The 21,409-nt window shown below is 34.7% G+C and overlaps 2 protein-coding genes across 2 annotated transcripts in view; both read right to left on the bottom strand.

Annotated features, from left to right (window-relative positions):
• The window catches only part of LOC136774330 (diacylglycerol kinase theta), a 2,104,019-nt gene that overhangs the window by 1,863,097 nt on the left and 219,513 nt on the right, over window positions 1–21,409 (bottom strand). The gene's annotated exons all lie outside the window — the stretch shown is intronic.
• LOC136774195 (uncharacterized) lies at window positions 7,453–8,373 on the bottom strand. Its single transcript, XM_066728351.1, has 2 exons — window positions 7,632–8,373; window positions 7,453–7,598 (listed from the first exon to the last, which is right to left on the bottom strand). Exons 1-2 carry the CDS (start codon window positions 8,353–8,355, stop codon window positions 7,453–7,455), a joined length of 870 nt encoding a protein of 289 aa, XP_066584448.1. The 5' UTR covers window positions 8,356–8,373.

The following is a 21,409-nucleotide window of genomic DNA, read 5'->3' as shown; positions in this document are numbered from 1 at the left end:
CTAAATCCTAAACCGGCTTTTACAGCACGTGCTCACGAAGACACACTCTAGATAAAAAATGGCGTCATAATTGTCGGTATTTCCTTATCCAATTCCATCATTGATAAATTTAATTGGTTCTTATTTCAAATACTTGAATTAATTAACTAATGATTAGTATATTCTATTTAAAGATATATTTATTTAATTAATTTTGTAAAAATTAATCTTTTCTTTGCTGAGTTATCCCTCGCATAATATTAAAATAAAATAAAACAAAAATACTTTTATTAATTTTCATTAACGGGATCCCTCAAGCCCTCTGTAGCCAACATTACGGAACGAAAAACGAGGGAGAATTGTCCAGCGCTATTTTTCAACCGATTTCAATGTTTTCGGGCTTATTGGAATCGTTAGGACTCGCCTTTCGTCATAAATAAAGCCGTATTTTCTAAAAAACGTAAAAAAATAAAATTGTTTAAAAATTCGCATTAATAATATTTAAACGCAAAACAAATCGAAAAATCGGGCTTCTTTATGACGAGGTGCCAGGCCTAACGATTCCAACAAGCCCAAAAACATTGAAATCGGTTGAGAAATAGAGCCGTACCATTGTCCCGCGTTTCTGAGGTGGACGAAAACCAAAAATTTGTAGGAAGGCAGCTAGGCTTCCGCCCCTCTCGTGGATCACGCTAACGTGTTCCCCCACTCCAGCATCCAAACTTACTGCGAAGCTTTCCTCATATTTACGCTATTCCCCTATCTGTAGCTATACACATATAAATACCGTTAAAATAATGTTGAGAACATTTCATTTCACCGATATAATGAAATTGCTAAAAATGCAATTATCATTTTGAAATAAAATTGTAGAAAAGAAGATTTCGTAATGCTTGAAATATAGGGCATACGGCGAAACGCGGGACAATGGTACAGTCGTATTTTTCAAAAGAATATGATGAGACTAATAATAATTAAAGCCATTCTTCATGTAGATTGTCCTAAAGAGCTCGCATTTTCGATAAAGCTTATAGTTTTTCAGCTATGAACGATTGAAGTTGCACGGCGCACAAATACATATTTCTTCTCTCGCGTAGATCAGCTGTTGTGCACGTCCATCTTCAATCGTTCATAATTAGAAAACTATAAGCTTTATCGAAAATGCGAGCTCTTTAGGACAATCTACATGAAGAATGGCTTTAATTATTATTAGTCTCATCAAATTCTTTTGAAAAATACGACTGTACCATTGTCCCGCGTTTCGCCGTATGCCCTATATTTCAAGCATTACGAAATCTCCTTTTCTACAATTTTATTTCAAAATGATAATTGCATTTTTAGCAATTTCATTATATCGGCGAAATGAAATGTTCTCAACATTATTTTAACGGTATTTATATGTGTATAGCTACAGATAGGGGAATAGCGTAAATATGAGGAAAGCTTCGCAGTAAGTTTGGATGCTGGAGTGGGGGAACACGTTAGCGTGAGCCACGAGAGGGGCGGAAGCCTAGCTGCCTTCCTACAAATTTTTGGTTTTCGCCCACCTCAGAAACGCGGGACAATGGTACGGCTCTATTTCTCAACCGATTTCAATGTTTTTGGGCTTGTTGGAATCGTTAGGTCTGGCACCTCGTCATAAAGAAACCCGATTTTTCGATTTGTTTTGCGTTTAAATATTATTAATGCGAATTTTTAAACAATTTTATTTTTTTACGTTTTTTAGAAAATACGGCTTTATTTATGACGAAAGGCGAGTCCTAACGATTCCAATAAGCCCAAAAACATTGAAATCGGTTGAGAAATAGAGCCGTACCATTGTCCCGCGTCTCTGAGGTGGATGAAAAGCAAAAATTTTTAGGAAGGCAGCTAGGCTTCCACCCCTCTTGCGGCTCACGCTAACGTGTTCCCCCACTCCAGCATCGAAACTTACTGCGAAGCTTTCCTCATATTTACGCTATTCCCCTATCTGTAGCTATACACATATAAATACCGCTAAAATAATGTTGAGAACATTTCATTTCGCCGATATAATGAAATTGCTAAAAATGCAATTATCATTTTGAAATAAAATTGTAGAAAAAGAGATTTCGTAATGCTTGAAATATAGGGCATACGGCGAAACGCGGGACAATGGTACAGTCGTATTTTTCAACAGAATTTGATGAGACTAGTAATAATTAAAGCCATTCTTCATGTAGATTGTCCTAAAGAGCTCGCATTTTCGATAAAGCTTATAGTTTTTCAGCTATGAACGTTTGAAGTTGCACGGCGCACAAATACATATTTCTTCTCTCGCGTAGATCAGCTGTTGCGCACGTCCATCTTCAATCTTCATAACTGGAAAACTATAGGATTTATCGAAAATGCGAGCTCTTTGGGACAATCTACATGAAGACGGCTTTAGTTATGACTAGTTTCATTAAATTCTATTGAGAAATGCGCCTGTACCATTGTCCCGCGTTTTGCCGGAATTTCAGGTCTTCAAGCGTCACTGACTCGTTCATTATGCTATTTATTCCGAGCAAAGTAAAAATGTACCAACAACTTGGGTAGCATCATTGAATAGAGCGTGAAAAGGGGAGACGCTTTTATGATATTTTCATAATTTTGCTACGCTTCTTTTGGTCATTATAATGCAAACTGTAACAAGATGCGTACTCGGAGTAAATAAAGTTGGCTTCCCCTTTCCCCTCTGCAGCTTGTTGCCTTGTCCAGCGTATGTAAACCAGCATAGTAGGCCTACATGCATACGGGTGTGACTGTGTTAGTGACTCGTAGAGTGTACTGTAAACAAACACACATAGCGTTTAGCATGTATGTACGTGGGTCTTATTTTCAATCGCGAAATTGCCCTTCTAAATTTATTGCATTGCACCTTCTACGACAAGCTTCATAAGATTAAGAAATACTCATAGCAGCATGTACATTATCGAGAGCTTCTAATGTAATTTCTCAATGTGCAATCGTACTTTTATTTGTTCCGAAATAAATAGCATAATGAACGAGTCAGTGACGCTTGAAGACCTGAAATTCCGGCAAAACGCGGGACAATGGTACAGGCGCATTTCTCAATAGAATTTAATGAGAATAGTCATAACTAAAGCCGTTCTTCATGTAGATTGTCCCAAAGAGCTCGCATTTTCGATAAATCCTATAGTTTTCCAGTTATGAACGATTTAAGATGGACGTGCGCAACAGCTGATCTACGCGAGAGAAGAAATATGTATTTGTGCGCCGTGCAACTTCAAACGTTCATAGCTGAAAAACTATAAGCTTTATCGAAAATGCGAGTTCTTTAGGACAATCTACATGAAGAATGGCTTTAATTATTACTAGTCTCATCATATTCTGTTGAAAAATACGACTGTACCATTGTCCCGCGTTTCGCCGTATGCCCTATATTTCAAGCATTACGAAATCTCCTTTTCTACAATTTTATTTCAAAATGATAATTGCATTTTTAGCAATTTCATTATATCGGCGAAATGAAATGTTCTCCAAATTATTTTAGCGGTATTTATATGTGTATAGCTATAGATAGGGGAATAGCGTAAATATGAGGAAAGTTTCGCAGTAAGTTTCGATGCTGGAGTGGGGGAACACGTTAGCGTGAGCGGCGAGAGGGGCGGAAGCCTAGCTGCCTTCCTACAAATTTTTGGTTTTCGTCCACCTCAGAAACGCGGGACAATGGTACGGCTCTATTTCTCAACCGATTTCAATGTTTTTGGGCTTGTTGGAATCGTTAGGTCTGGCACCTCGTCATAAAGAAACCCGATTTTTCGATTTGTTTTGCGTTTAAATATTATTAATGCGAATTTTTAAACAATTTTATTTTTTTACGTTTTTTAGAAAATACGGCTTTATTTATGACGAACGGCGAGTCCTAACGATTCCAACAAGCCCAAAAACATTGAAATCGGTTGAAAAATAGCGCTGGACAATTCTCCCTCGTTTTTCGTTCCGTAATGTTGGCTACAGAGGGCTTGAGGGATCCCGTTAAATATTCTCAAGCTGAGAATATTGTATAAAATACATTTATAATATAAAATTATATTAATACTGTTTCCTCCACAGATTCTAATAAAGGGGTATATTTAGTTACATTAGATTGCGGAGCAGAAAAATTGATTACAGAGTGTTAGATGGATGAATTTATTATTAATCTGATTTAAGACGACTATTGTAAGAGCTGTTATCCCAGAGAAGAGGAATAGAATAAGGATTAACCCATTCCATGGCGTTTTGTTTAAGATAGCTCATCGACAAAGGAACTCTTATTGCATCTTCATCGAAGAAACTTATATTAGGATATCTGGTGAGCCCATTCCATTACAATATTCAGTGCATATTTCATTTATGTTACATAGTTGGAATCTTACCTGCAAGAGCTAACGTAAAGGTTGTGGGATTATCCCTAAGCTCTTGTGAGTTTTAAAGGAGGGACTGCGTAACTGGTAATCCTGAGTCAATGTATGGGAGATGGATATTTAATATAAAGATTATGGGATTTCCCTAAAATACCCATCCTTATATTGAATAAATAAAAAAAAAATTAACTCGATTAACTTTGTGCGTTGAGTTAAAACTGGAAAATATTAATCATGGAGTGAATGAATGGGCCAATCAGTCAGCGTTAATCCAAATCAAATATAAAATAGATTGTTCCACCCCTTATCATTGTGGAAAATCATATTAAATCATTGAATTAATTGAACAAGTACTAGTCAAAGCAAGTTATTAAATAAAAGAGATTTATGATGTATACGAGCTCTGAAATATCCAAAATTGGATATTTAACATAAAGGTTGTGGTTTTTTTTCCCCTAAAATATCCAATTTTGAGTTAACAAAGTGGTAAATACTTGCAGTAACTTTCATTATACCTTTGGAGGTATAATTAACTAGTCGAGTGATCAGATTGAGGGAATATTACATTTATGAAACAGACTAGTGAATATATATATATATATTAGTGGATGTATTGTGTTAATAATTGGTTATGAATTGATACATATACTGAATACCCCAAACAACTGGATATGATAACAATTGGACTGAAAAAGAAATTGTTCCTTTCATAATTGAGATCTGTAATATTTCTAATAAAAAAATCAAATAGAGATATATTGTGTGTATTTTGGATTAAACAGAGTATTATCTGTTTATAGCAAATCAGATATAATACTGACTACTTTTAAAGACCTGTATAGGACTCTGTGACACGATCCCATATCAATTATTAAAATTGGTAGAAAAACTAATTTTCTTTTCGCATTACGTGTTAGCATCAATCAACCAGTGCTCGCTACATAAAAACTCAGCTCGCACGTAACAGGTGCATCGCGCGAAGTTTATTATTTTAATGACTTATTTTGCTCAGTGAATGAAGTACACATCTTTACTTGCTATTCGTTATGTTCCAACATTGAGCTCCTCGTGTTTTTAATATATTTACGAAATATGCTTTAAATAATAAATTCTTTTCCACCCTACCCTGGGGGTAGAGTTGGAGGCGCATTTTTTTTAACGTGGTATCCCCAGAAGGTATATTCTACAGGAATGCTTTTTAAGCTAACTTTAACACAATTATAACGAAATTTGTTAAAGGGAACACTGCCAAGACGCGCATTTGGGAACATAGGTGGCCTGGCCTAGTTTTGCCAAAATCGTCGGATAGTATTTTATTTTAGTAGTATAATGTGCTAATAATTGCATTTTTTATTTATTATGAAGTCCAATATGTTAATAGTTATTAAAAAAAAATCCTTGCAATGAAAAAAAACAAAATTTAAACTTCGTCAAGACTCGAACACGAGCCCGCCGCGTGATAAACGGTAACCTTACCATCTGCGCTACACGGCTCACTTTGTGTACTAGAGGCAAAACAGCATTTTAACGACTTACTACAATTCTTTCATTAATCCGTCATAAACGATAAAGAATTAGCAGCAATAATAAATACATTTATTTACACATCACTATTGCACTAAATTTATTATGTTTTTCATTTGAAGCATATTTTGCATGAAGATGCGACAGTTTAAGGTCGTTCATGCAATACTCTAAATACAAAAATATTAACACGCTCAATTACCATTAATTATTCGACTACACGTAACATATATTATAAGATTACTCAATTGATTTACGATAATTGAGCGTATGAATATTTTTGTATTTAGAGTATTGCATGAACACCCTTAAACTGTCGTATCTTCATGCAAAATGTATGCTTCAAGTGAAAAACATAATAAATTTAGTGCAATAATGATGTATAAATAAATGTATTTATTATTGCTGCTAATTCTTGATCGTTTATGACGGATTAATGAAAGAATTGTAGTAAGTCGTTAAAAAGCTGTTTTGCCTCTAGTACACAAAGTGAGCCATGTAGCGCAGATGGTAAGGTTACCGTTTGTCACGCGGCGGGCTCGTGTTCGAGTCTTGACGAAGTTTAAATTTTTTTTTTCATTGCAAGGATTTTTTTTTAATAACCATTAACATATTGGACTCCATAATAAATAAAAAATGCAATTATTAGCACATTATACTACTAAAATAAAATACTATCAAACGATTTTGGCAAAACTAGGCCAGGCCACCAATGTTTCCAAATGCGCGTCTTGACAGTGTTCCCTTTAACAAATTTCGTTATAATTGTGTTAAATTTAGCTTAAAAAGCATTCCTGTAGAATATACCTTCTGGGGATCCCACGTTAAAAAAAATGCGCCTCCAACTCTACCTCCAGGGTAGGGTGGAAAAGAATTTATTATTTAAAGCATTTTTCGTAAATATATTAAAAACACGAGGAGCTCAATGTTTGAACATAACGAATAGCAAGTAAAGATGTGTACTTCATTCGCTGAGCAAAATAAGTCATTAAGGGGTTAGGCCACTCTAGAGCGGCAAAATATTTACATATTTTGGTTCTTTTTTTTTGACAAAAAAATGAAACAATTCGAAATTTTAAAAACGGCACTTTATTACTACATTAATGAACTATAACACATAATTTTTTCAAAGGAAAAAAACGAAAAATAACGACATTACAGCACTTCTTCGTTGACGTGTTTTGGTTGTAGAGGTACACAGGCGGAAACGCAGTGCGTACAATTATTGACCTAGAACAAAAACTAAAATATTTTTCGATTATATATAAGACGATCTAGAGAACTACGTAGGATTTTTTTAAAATATCGATTTTTGAAAAAGTTGTGCATGTTTGAGGAAAAAATCGGAAAATTGGATGAAAAAATGATTAATAATTGCTTGTAACTTAAAAACTATGCATCATATCGAAAAAATTCTACGTAGTTCTCTAAATAATATAGTTTCGAATATACAGTCAAATTTTTAAGTCGATTGGTAAAGATTTGTTCGAGTTCTGTTTCCGCCCATTTTAAAAAATGTAGTTCCGAGAAAAATACATTTAAAGTTTTAAATATATAATTACAAAATCTATATTTACCTTCACTCGGCGATGCCTGCTCCATATAATTGACCTTCCTCATTTATGTTTTGGTCTTGGGCTGTCTTTCTGATGGTTTTTAAGCTACTGCGGGCCTCTTTTGCAGATCGAGACCGCGAACGTTCCGCTAGCTTCATGCGGTGAGCGTCTATTTCTATGCACATATTGTAGCTATTTTGACCGATTTTCATTCCCATAGTGAGAATCATATGTAGGATTGATGCAAAGCCATTATTGTAGACACAAACAGCAATATTTGTTGCTATATCTAATATGATTTTACTGCTGGAAATTGACTTTGGAGCCAACGCCCACACTGTTGAATAGAAGCTTTCGTTTCTGTTTTGTGTATAGCCCCCAATGCAACGTGTAAGCAGATTATCATTACTGAGTTCCTCGTACACTGGCTTGATGGCTTCGTATACATCAACAGACATAGCTGGCTTATGTTCGTAACTTCCTAGGTTATTTGTAGCACTTGCTTTTTGCCATGAGCACCACGAGTCTTTCCCAATGGGACACCTATCGTGTTTTGGATTTTCATTTGTAGACAATTTATGATCCAGCGTAGCCCAAATAGCGCTTCTCATCTTATCTACTGAATCTGAATTTCGGCGAATGGCTAATCCATAATAAATTGAAAGTTCGTCAATTAGTCTGCCTGTTAATTTTCCCTTTCCCCCAAGGCCTTTGGTTTTTTTTTTCACGGCACGAAGACGAGTACCCATTCTTTTCTGCACATGGTCTATGCATTCTTTCTTGTTTACAATAAAATCTTCGTAAGGTTGAGAATCTGTAATTCCTTTGAAAGTTTTTGAATCGCCATCGCCAATATAATTGGCATATTTAACATTATGTAAATTGACAGACCGCTGGAACATTTCGATAACACCATCTACTTCCATTTTGCCGGCAGATCCCTCGTGATTGACAAGGCATTCACTAACATGATTTCCTATCCATTCTTTGTATTCTTCTGTCTCTTCCTTTTTCTGCCAATGTTCACATGACTTACAATATTTTGATTTTACAACGTAATCAATAACTTTGCCGGTGTGCTATCCAATAAGAGTAACTAAACCATATAATGACGAAAATCCTCGTTTTCTCCATGTACCGTCACCTGATACTGTGAGTCCATTTGGTTCTTCTGTCTTCGTTAAAGATTCCTTTTCTTCTTTCGCTGCTCTCGATATACTTATCTGGCAAACAACGTCTGTTGCACTAGAAATACTCCGAATAACGTTATCATAAAACGAATGAAATACTGGACGGGGTAATTCCATGAATGCACAAAATTTTATGATACCATGCAAACCAATGCCAAGCAGTCGCATAGCAAAAATAATTCTTCAATTAACTTCATAACCTTTGTTAATGAAGGGGCAACTAGGGATTTCCTTCTTCTCGCATGTCTCACAAGTTATGATTACTTTGAATCCTAATCCTCGGATGCCATTTTCTGTAAATTTTACTTCGGATTTGCACACTTTACAAACAACGAAGTTAGAAATTGTAGAAAAAACTGCTATAAAGTTTATGATTCGGTATCCAAAAGCACTATCTACTTCTATATCGTAAAAATCATCTGACATCTTTAATTTCCTTGCCGATATACTAGGCTCCGACTCGATTGGCGTATCTAACTCATGGCGATTAAATGGTCGTTTTCGCGATATTTTTGGTCTTTTATTACTTCCGCTTGCACCTCTCACTCCTTTCTTATGAGAATACACTCGACTAGTCATTGCAAAAATAATGAAAATACACAAATAAACCAAGAAAATATTGATTAGCAAATAGACACACTCTGTATAACTGTTACTACGCAATTACTGCTCTCATGTCCGAAAGCAGTTTGGAAAGAATATTATTATACAAATTCTACCAATCATAGAAGATGTTGTCGACCTTCCTATATTGTGCTACTATATATATTTATCTTCTCTACATCTCATCAACCAGACGACACAAAGCGTATAAGAGGTGATTTACCAGCCGGCCGAAACACAATGCGGCAGAAATAAAATTTTAAGCACTTAGGCTTATTTTTCAAAAATTATTTTTTGGAAAATATTTTTAAGACCTTAAACTATATTTTAAGGGAAAAAACAAAAAATCGATTTTTTCAAAATTCTAGAGTGGCCTAACCACTTAAAATAATAAACTTCGCGCGATGCACCCTACCTAAGGTTCCATTTGACAAAAATCATATTTTAACTCACTTGGATTCTAGCTAATTAAATACCCTACAAAAAATATTTAAACTTATTTTCGATTAAAATAGCCGGGTTCAAAATATTAAATTAGACAAGTTAAAATTGCAAAATTTGTATTCCTTTTTCCTGAATAACTTTTTAATCAATTTCGCTACAAAAAATATTGTTCAATAATAGTTGTAGAGAATATTTTTCTAAGTTAAATAAAAAAAAATTGTTATTCTACGAAGTACAGGAGTCGAATTATTTTTGGTTATCTCTTTCTCACCCCCCCCCCCCCAAATTAGCAAACCCCTTAGGAGTTTGAATTTTGCAAATTTTCGCTCCTTAGTATTTATCACTTAAAAAAAAAAAAAAAAAAAAATTTACGATTTTTTGGTAATTATTTTTATTGATTTGACTGGACTACACTTGCCGTGCTGGCTGAAAAGGATTTTGCCACGCTTCCTTGGCTAAGAGACAGTCAAGATTGGGAGAGAGTGAAAGGGCCGAGAAAACTATACTGGTCTCTCTCGCTCTGCAGTTGTGCCGAATCCGACGAGACCCAGCGAAGGCAGCCGAGACACGCACGTATCGCTGCAATGGTGTGCGTGACTAGGGAGTTGCGCATGAGTAGGGATGTCTCACCGATGCTACCGGCTGACCGTGTGTTAGTGAGACTACGGTCGCGTGGTGGGGAGAGAATTCCGGCACGATCTAACAGCACTGCATGGAATTATAACTTTGCATAGTTTTAACTAAACCTATGCAGCGGATTACAAAATATCCTTTAAATAAAAAGGATACAATTTTAATTGTCTCCCCTATTGGGGAGAATAACAATTTTACATCAATTTCAGAAATATTAACATTGTTGCTAGGACAACTTATTAAGTCCTAGCTGTTACTAAACCTAGGTATCTTATAAAAGAGATTGTGCAGTTTCAAGATTTTCTTAGTTCAACGTGCTACTTCACTATGTCGATAAATAAATTCGGATCTGGTTTCAATACCGGTAAAGTGAGAAATTATTCACACAAAATTCACAATGATACGTTAAAGTTTGATATAAAAAGGAATGCATTTAATGCCAAGAAGAAAATAATTTCAAACTTAGAATGTGATGTTACTGATGAGACAAGTGCTGTGAATATGGCTGCTCTATTACGTAACTTGATGACTGTACGTGATAGCCTAATGAGGGAATTGTTTGCATACAGTGAAAAGCTAACTCACTATTACCTAAAAGGTAACCGCCTTGAGGTAAAAGTTACAACTCTGCTGATAAAAACTGATGAAATTGATGAAAAAATTAATGATATTAGTGAAAGAATTAATCAATTGAATGATAAAGTTGATTATATTGAAAATAAATAGGATCGAAAAGTTGAGGCATTACGGAAAGATATGTATGGTAGATTGAAAATTGTTGCAAATTATATCTCTAATGAGCATCAAAAAGAGGAAATCACGACTGCCAATGAGAAGAAAAGAGAAAATGATTGGAAATATGCTCTAAAGAAACTTATATTACCGCCAGTGATTGATGAGCTAGTGTAAACATAATACGTAGTGGAATAGTCATGGGAAGTGAGGAGAAGAAACAATTGGTAGAAGAGTTACATGCCAGACGGAATTTATTTATATATATAAAATGAAATGTTTTTACAATTAAACTTATAATTAAACAAATATACATAAAATTTATATAAATGATAAAAACTTATAATTGATCGGATATACAAATATATAAAAAATGAAGGAAATATACATCAATTTATACAAATATATAAAATTAAATATTTTACAATTAAACTAATAATTACACTTATATCAATACATATATATATATATATATATATATTTTTTATTCAATCATCTGAAACAGAGGAATCCAGTTAATATTTTACAAATTGTAAGTTTAACATTTGATACTCACATCTATTTGTTGATGTACCCTTCGTGCGAAAACGTTTACCTCTTGATATACACAATGTATAGGCTTTCTCGTATGATTGGTGAACATTTTTACGTGTAGTCTACACGGGGTGTTGCAAGGTTTTATAGTGGCTATCAAATGATCAAGTTTGGGATATCCAAACCTTTCCAAATTTGTATTTGGGATATCCAAGTAATTCAGAACATCCCGTTCTACATGCCCCCCTTTATAAGCTACTAGGGGGTATTCACAATCCAATTTTATGCTATTCACAAATTTGTAAATATCTTCTTGATTATAATGTTCATATCCTGTGTTGCAATATTTTATCCCGTGAATATTTTTGAAGACGAAATTTACGCTTTTTTGGTCCTTAATTGATAAACTTTTATACGGCTATGAACACGAAATGCACCGTATTTCGTATTTCCCGTAGTTAAGTTTTAAATTGCCACTTCTTTATGCACAAACTTTCTGTTTATCATAAATCCGTCAATATCAATTATATGTGTAATATGTTACAGTGAAGACATTTTTAAAATGGAATGTTATTTGTCGTACGAAGCAAACGTTCAAGCAATACTGATGCCTGTCCTACGATTTCTTCGAGCTTTATAAGCACTGTTAGGGAGGTGTCAACATTTTTTTAATCTACGGTAGGAAGATGCCTATACTACTCTTAGAAGAAGAACGGAAACGTCATTGGCTCTAAGAGAGAATATTTTCTGCCCTATGCTACATGTAGTGGACGGTAATTCTAGGATGCTTTAAGGGTTGACAAAACTTTTGTCCTAAGGTGGGGAAATGACTGACCTGCCACTCTTGGAAGAATGGAAACCTCATTGGTCCTCAAGAGAATATTTATGACCTATACTACGTATAGTGGGAGATAGTTTTGACCTATGCTGAGGATAGTAGGAGGGATGAAAAACAATTAGCTTGAAGAGAGGGGGAAATTTTCAGGAAACATGCATATTTAAATAGAATTATTTTAGTATAAAAAACGTAGGCATAATGGCACTAACGTTCGTTGATTTTCAAAGATTCCGTTTGACGGATAAGTCATTTATAATCAAAGAATTTGCTGTAGTACAAGAACAAAAAGTGTTCCATATTTTATTTTCGCCTCCCTATTCATATTCATGGCTAAGTGAAGAGGAGCGAAATAGGACAGAGTAAGTATATGAAAAAGAAAAAATATATATTATTTTGGTTTAATATAATGTTTCTTTTTAGCTGGTTCTTTCTAAATTATCACGGCTTAAATTGGGCGGATGGCTACTCACCCTACTATAAATATAAAGATATTATAAGGAAGTATATCTATGATGATAAGGATGAGATTTTTGTGAAAGGAATTGAAAATACAAATTGGTTAAGAGATATTTGTAATTTAGAAATAACTAATGTAGATAATTTTATGTGGGGGGATTTTGATTTAGAAGATAGCTTACATAATTCACATCTTCCAGCATGTTTGAATCATGAAGGTGTATGTGCCTTAAAAAATGTCTATTATATGAAATATATGTATGAGCAAAAATCTGGAATATATGTATAACTGAAAAACGCTTGCATCTATTTTCTAACATGTCGTTACCTGTCCTCAATGTTCTCTTACCCCCTGAAGTGTTTCAGAGATCCTTTATCTAAAGAGAGCTCAGTTTCCCACCCACTTTTCCTCAGTTCCTGATTAGTCCTCTCGAAGGAAAGAACAAAAGATGTCTCTATGAAATAGAGTTTTGAAAACGCAAGAAGAATATCGCGAGTGGGTACGCGAGTGTCGTGAATATATTCATAAACTCAGAATCTCTAATCGCAACGCACCTATAGGCACGCTGCAGAAAAATTTTGCAGAAATTGCACAAATACAGTGTCTTCTACTTAGAGCAGCTAAGGATAAGAGTTATTGTTTGAATCATGCTCTCAAGAATCCTGATTTAGGAAATCAGCATAATTATCATGAGTGGCGACGCAAGTGTCGTGATTATATTCGAAGTTTAAGAGATGCTAATAGATCTGCAGCTCCCGATACAGTACACAAAAATCTGACTGAAATAACAACTATCCAGCGTCTACTTCTGCATGCGGCAAAAAATAAGAAATCAATTGGAGTGAGAAAGCTTATTTGGAAAGATCTCGAGTCTTCATTTAAATCTCGAATATGTAGCGGAATGGTTGTAAATTATAATTATATAGAACCACGTGATTTTCTAACAGGTGCAAAAGACTTAGTACAGACCTACACAGAAAAAGTGTTTAATAATGTGAACGCAGTTAAGATAAATTGCATCTTTAACAGACAATTTATTTGTAAAGAGATAAGTGATATTAAACATATTTCAACCCGCAATGCAGTTTTATACAAAACTGATAGTTTTAGTGATTGGTATAATACAAATATAATAGACAAAATTCTAAAAGAATTGAGTGAGTTTCAAGAGCGTGATAGTGGATGGGCGTTGGAAAAAATTCTGAATTTAATTATAAATATAAATTATTATAACCCGCTGCATATAGGTTGTGCAATCGAGCTTCCAGAATCTATTAAGAATAAACAGGCTGTGATAAACATACACAGTAATGATAATACATGTTTTGCATAGGCTGTAACGGCTGCACTCTATCCGGCAAAACCGAATACTCATCTACAACGGAAATCTTCATATCCTCATTTTACAACTGTTTTCGACGTTAGAAGTATAACGTTTCCGACTACATTAAAACAGATTCCGAAATTTGAGGAAGATAATGATGTCTCTATTAATATTTTTACTATGATGGAAGAGACTGAGACGAATGAGAATACAATCATAGCACCTCTACAATTAACAAAATGCAACAGGACCAGACACGCTAATCTTCTTCTTCTCGAGCATCAAGGAGCAACAGCACATTTTATATGCATCAGGAACCTTTCCAGACTGCTAAATGGACAGCTTACTAGAGGAAAACGCTCTCATCTTATTTGTGATCGGTATGTTTTACTGTATATATATATATATATATATATAATTACTGCTTCTATATTCTAATATTACTTTTTCCCTCCTATAGTTGCTTACACTATTTCCACAATGATGAGAAACTAAAATCGCATGAACGTGATTGTGCGCAACTCAATAAAAACATCCGAATTGTGCTACCTGACAAGGTCCGTTGGGTTTCCTTCAGTAACATGAAGAACAGTGAGAGAGTGCCATTTGTCATATACGCTGACATTGAATGCTTGCTTGAAAAAGTTGAGCAAACGGATGACGATATTGGTATTTATCAAAAACACATACCTTTTAGTATAGGTTATTATTTTAAAAGCGTTCGTGATTCAACGCTTTCTAATTATAAATCATATCGAGGACTTGACTGTATTGAATGGTTTGGACATGAGCTTGATAAAATGGCTAGTATAGCGAGTGAAAAACTGAAAACAGTAATACCTATGCATAATTTAAGTATTAGTGAAGATTCAAGGCATTATACTGAACCCAACTGTCATATATGTAAAAAGCCGTTTCTTCCAGATCAAATACGTGTTCGCGATCATGATCAGTTAACTGGTAAATATAGGGGACCTGCTCATAATAATTGTAATTTAAACTTTAAAGATTCACATGTAATACCAGTAATTTTTCATAATTTATCAGGTTATGATGTACATTTTATTTTCAGTACAATCGCTAACTTGTATGAAGGTTCAGTACACTTATTACCTGTACATAAGAAGAAGTATATTTCATTCACTAAATTCATCCGTAAATATAATATACAACTAAGGTTTATCGATTCTTTCAAATTTATGGCATCTATTTAGACAAATTGAGTTCATATTTAACGAGATCACAGTTAAAAAATTTAGAGTCAGAATTCTCATATTTAAACATAGAACAATTTAACCTTCTGACAAGGAAAGGTATTTTTCCTTACGATTACATAGATAGTCTGAACCGTCTGGAAGAAACTGCTTTACCTCCACGCGAGATATTCTATAATAGATTATCCGATAGTGATATTAGTGAGGGTGCGTATAATCACGCTAAGGAGGTATGGACCAAATTTCAAATACGAACACTTGGGGAGTATAGCGATCTCTATTTGAAAACTGATTTACTATTGTTGGCTGACGTTTTCGAAAATTTTCGTGATAGCTGCATGCAAACTTATAATTTGGATCCTGCTCGTTATTATACACTCCCAGGCTTCACTTGGGATGCAATGCTCAAACATACAGGAATAAGATTAGAACTTTTCACTGACGTAGAAATGCTGCTTTTCGTAGAACGAAGCATACGTGGTGGTTTAAGCCAATGCTCGCACCGCTATGAAAAGGCTAAAAATCGGTACATGCAAAACTACAATCCCGAGGAACCTTCTAAGTATTTAATGTAATACGATGTAAATAATTTGTATGGGTGGGCAATGTCTCGACCGCTACCTACTCACGGATTTCGCTGGATTGAAAATGTTAATAACTTGGATATCTCTAATATACCGATAGATTCACCCGAGGGTTATATTTTAGAGGTTGAATTAGAGTATCCAAGCATGCTTCACGATAAACATTCCGACCTTCCATTTTGTCCCGTACGTGATGCACCACCGGTTACACGTCAGAAGAAGCTACTTGCAACTTTAGAAAATAAAGAGCGCTATGTTATACACTATCGTGCTTTACAGCAATATATGCGTAATGGTGTTGTCTTAAAACACATTCATCGCGTTTTAGGATTTCAGCAGTCCACCTGGCTACGTAAATATATCGATCTGAACACTAGTTTGCGTGCAGCATATAAAAATGTGTTTGAGAAAAATCTTTTCAAATTAATGAACAATACGGTGTTCGGTAAGACTATGGAGAATGTTAGAAATAGAGTTGATGTGAGACTCGTGAGTATGTGGGAGGGAAGATATGGTGCTGAAGCAATGATTGCTAAGCCTAATTTTCACAGTCGCACTATATTCAGTGAGAATTTGGTCACGATTGAATTAACAAAATTAGCAGCTAAATTCGATAAGCCTATATACGTAGGTATGAGCATTCTTGATATTTCGAAAACATGTTTGTATGATTTTCATTATGATTATATGCTTCCTACGTTCGGTAGCAAATGTAAAGCGTTATATACCGATACGGATAGTCTAATATACAGCATTGAGTGTGATGATATTTACACTATTATGAGGGAGAATCTTGCTAGATTCGATACAAGCGATTATTCTCCCAACAATCAGTACAATTTACCTCTAGTGAATAAAAAAGTCCCTGGGCTGATGAAAGATGAGAATAATGGGCAGATAATAACAGAGTTCATTGGACTGAGATCAAAAATGTACACATTTAAAGTACAAAATAAAATGATCAAAAAAGCTAAAAGTATTAAGACTTACGTTGTTGCTAGAAACATAACCTTCGAGGACTATATGGACTGTTTAACAAATTTTACTGTACAAGTCCGCAATCAAAATTTAATTCGCTCAAAATTGCATAATATTTATTCGATTACGCAACGGAAAGTAGCTCTCAGCCCATACGATGATAAGCGTTATATCGTGCACGGAACTGTATCGACTCTACCATGGGGTCATTATAGAATAAATTAATTATATTTAAATTGAATAATTTTATTAATAAATATTGTTTTTACAAAATATTATCTTTATTTATCCATGAATTATGTTTATTATCGAATCCTAACCACTTCACAAAGACCTTATCACCCTTCTTAATTAATACCTTCTCCACTAGATATACATTAGGATTAGCAGTTTTTAAAAGTTCATATTCGTAGAATCCTCCGTATATATCAGTACCACTAGAGTCTCTAAGTAAATATGTAACAGGATTTGTTTTCTGCACTTTTATAATTTCAAATATTTCAGTTGTCCAATTTGGTGTGTATCCCTTTGCGAATACATTCTTGTATTTACTGATTCGTACAAAATCACCTACTTTGAACTTGGCACGGCCAACAATCTTTATATTATTGTATACTGTAGTTAGGAGCATATTAGCATGATCTGGCGTCACATCAACTGGTCGCATTCCTATAGTACGATGTTTTCTTTCGTTGTAGTCTTCAACTAGTCGCTGCAGTATGCCTCGCCACTTATAATTTCTATTCAACGTAAATCGTTTCCACATTTCAGTCTTCAGCGTGCCATTCCAGCGCTCAACTATCGTAGCTTTCAATACGCTGTATGTTGAGTAATGATATATTCTACGTTTTTTTATAAGCGATTTGAAATCACTATTATAAAACTCCTTGCCATCATCTGTCTGCAAATTTTTGGGACATCTCCCACTTTTCAGAATCTTCATAAATGCGTCTGTCACTTCCTTGCCAGTTTTGGTTTTTAGTGCTACTGCACATCCAAATTCCGACAATGCATCAATAACTGTGAGAATATAGTGGTAACCTCCGTCAGTATAATTCCTCATATCAACCAGATCTGCTTGCCAGAGGTCATCGAAGCCTCGTATTATAACACTTCTACGTTGAAAATTCCGTCTTGCAGGTACATGCAGTTCTTCGACCAATTTTTTCTTTTCTTCACTATCCATAACTCTTCAGGTATGTATTGGGTTTACAAGGGTACAACGAGCACTGATGGTAGTAAAAGTTTCTTTTTCCTAATAAAACTCTTTGTCGAATTATTTCAAGAAGAATTCTTCTTAGCATGATTCTCACCATGAAAAATAGCACTTTTTTTTTTAATTTCGCATTATCTTCATTATATGTTTCTTTGATTCAGCATGCTCTTTAGTCTGATTCTCCATGAAATTTGATGCATATTTCTTTAAATCTGCATTATCTTCAGCATGTTTCTGCATGAAATTACTCAATTTCACTTGAAAATCATTCAGCCTTAACTCGGTTTCATCCAGTCTTAACGCAATACTTCGTAAAATATCACTGTTTTCTTGCATTTCATTTTTAAGGTTCTCACGTACAGCATTCATATTATCCAGCAGAACACGCATATTCACAGCACATTTCTCATCAGTAGCATCAAATCCTAAATTTGAAATAATATTCCCCTTATCATTAAATGCATTCATACGTTTATCAAATTTTAATTTTTCATCTTCAGTTTTGCGGAAATATTTTCTCACATTACTGGCAGTGGAAATACCTCCAAATTTATTTATCGACATTGTGAAGTAACACAATCAACTGGGAAATTATGGAAAGTGTAATCTCTTTTATAGGATAATACGTTCTTCATGAAGCTCCTCCATTATTGATTGTATCTCATTATGATGATTCGTATGTCCTGCAGCAGTTGATGCTATCAAAAGTCTCAAACGTTCAACTAATTCGTTCGGATCATTCCAATGTACATAGTTCACTGGTTTATCATTCACACACATATAACCGCTGTCTTTTACAATATTCTTTGGAGGAAATAATGGACTAATTATTTTCTTCCATTTATGACCCTTATTCCCACGAAGCTTTCCCTCGTTACTGTAATCTGCTTTGTGTACATTAGTTTGAGAAAGAATATTCTTATATGTTTTTAAATCATCTTCAGTATAATCATGTGGCTCTTTCATGAAGATCAATTCAAATAGACCAATAGTACCCTGATAGTACTCCTCATCAATAATAATAAAATCTCCACGATCTACTTTAAAAGCACATTTTCCAATTCTCATTTTGTTAAGACTACCATCTTGTTCAACTCCAAAATTATAATCAATTATTTCCTTATTTTTACTCATAAACATCTCTATATATTTACGTCCAATTGCTCCAAATTCTGACAAAGAACTATTTAAATCTAAGGATCTTTGCAATGGCGATGATGGAGTTTCTACTTGCATTGTTGATGGTATTGCTAAATCATTAACATCCTTTTCCACTTTCACTCCCTCCTCCTCCTCATCCCCATCCTCTTCCAGAGAAAGGTATAATGTTTCATTAGGTCGTGAATTTCCTTGCTCATCATCAGATGAAGGGGTTGGAATTGTAATTCTAGAGTTGTCTGTGAAATATTTACGTTGTGAAGTCGATGAGAAATAAGTCCTTTTACGTTTCGATGGAATAATCAAAGAATTATCGCTTACAGTAGTCTTCTGTAGCGGTTCCTGTTTATACTCATATTTCGGGGACACGAAGGTCATCTCATTATGTTCAGTGACCTTCTTCAATGGCTCAACAATTGGTTTAAAAGTTTCATTTAAATTGGTTTCCATCATTTCTCTTCCTGATTTGAGTGCACGATATTTTTCACGAATTACTTTACTTTTCGCAGCAATCTTCTTAAGCAGCATCTTTTCTTCCATTTTCCTGCTTTCCATGTTTTCCACGTTCAGTCAACGTTCAATGCACGTTCAATCCACGTTCAATCCACGTTTCCACGTTCAAACCACGTTCAATCTAGATTCAATCCACGTTCAATCCAGGTTTAGTCCACATTTTTATTTCCACGTTTATACTAGGTTTATTCCCCGCTCATTTGATGTGTGTGTGTTTTGATGGACACTTAGCTCTAAACTGAACAATCTTAAGCAAACGGTATACTATTTAATCTTAGCATACTCATCGAAACCTTTCCAATATCTATCATTTTGAATTGTACTATCCTTGTCGATCACTAGAAATCCATAATCATGGTGCCAGCACTTTGAACACAATTCATTGAATTTTTCAAATGACATATCCGTGTTTACATGATAGTTATAAATATGTTTTAAATTAGTACCATCTTGCTTAAAGATTATGAGATGATTTGCATTATCACGAATCATGTGTTTAGGAATTTTAGCATAAGTCTGTCAGAGGTAGAAGCAGTTAATATTTTAATGTCTACCCATGGAGAAGTAGTCTCAGATATTATCCTGCTTATCGTTAGCAACATCATCAAATATGAAAATAGAATTGGGTAACGCCTCAGTTACCTTTACAACGTCGCTATTGTTTGAAAATTTAAAATATCCAATACCTTTTAGTCCTTTTAATAACCGTTCAAGGTATTGATACTTGGGTTGTTGAAGCGACTTTGAGTATACATAAATATTTTCAAATCTCAAACCGTTAGGACTTTCTACGAGACTAAGCAGTTCGTTTGTTTTACCGCAATTCGAGGGTCCGCAAATTATACTACGAATTGTAGATGGAAACAGGGATCCATGACGTTTACTCCTTCCTCCATAACCCCCACCAACAATAAAGCGATCGGCGTTGGAGACACGAATATGCAGTGGTTGCTTTACGAAATCCATAACTGTAAAACTCTATGATCATGCAAGCTATTTATAGGCTTGAAGCAGATTATCTCATCAGTTCTCACTATGTCGTTGTTAATGTTAGATGTGCTACGTTTGGAGGATTTAACTATTGAGCAGCTTGAATACATTCCAAAAATTTTACTATTGAAGCGCTTTCCAAACAGTATTCGACTTGTTTGGTGTAAATTGCCTGAGCACATTCGTGCAGATCCTGAAGTGCAACAATATCGTGCCTGTACGGAACATTATAATTTACCTAATCAAGATCATTTTGATGGAATACTGCCTTCAATAAAAAATTGCTGGATGTGTCAACGAACCCGTTAGGAAAGCATGACATGATGAGATATGGTTGTGGATCTTTTTTCAATAAGCTGCTAAATAAACTACCCTTCGAGCTGCATATACCTGGCTACAATTATTGCGGTCCAGGTACTCGCCTTCATGAACGGTTAGCACGTGGTGATCGAGGAATAAACCCTCTGGATGATGCTTGCCGTGAGCATGATATCGCATATTCAGTATATAAGGACCTGCCCTCGCGTCATCATGCTGATAAAGTACTTGCACGCCGTGCACGACAACGTATC

This window comes from Prorops nasuta, unplaced genomic scaffold (assembly GCF_024137725.1).
Source record: "Prorops nasuta isolate Cenicafe-Biocafe unplaced genomic scaffold, Cenicafe_Pnas_1.2 PNAS00001, whole genome shotgun sequence".
Taxonomy (NCBI): Eukaryota; Metazoa; Arthropoda; class Insecta; order Hymenoptera; family Bethylidae; genus Prorops; species Prorops nasuta.
Note: the sequence above shows the minus strand (reverse complement) of the source record. Positions and strands in the feature narration are given on the sequence as shown.

Coding starts and splice junctions, on each gene's coding strand:
- LOC136774195 (XM_066728351.1), bottom strand. CDS start 8,355: ATGGAAGTAGATGGTGTTATCGAAATGTTCCAGCGGTCTGTCAATTTA. Junction 7,599..7,631: donor CACTATGGGAATGAAAATCG/GTCAAAATAGCT, acceptor GCATAGAAATAG/ACGCTCACCGCATGAAGCTA.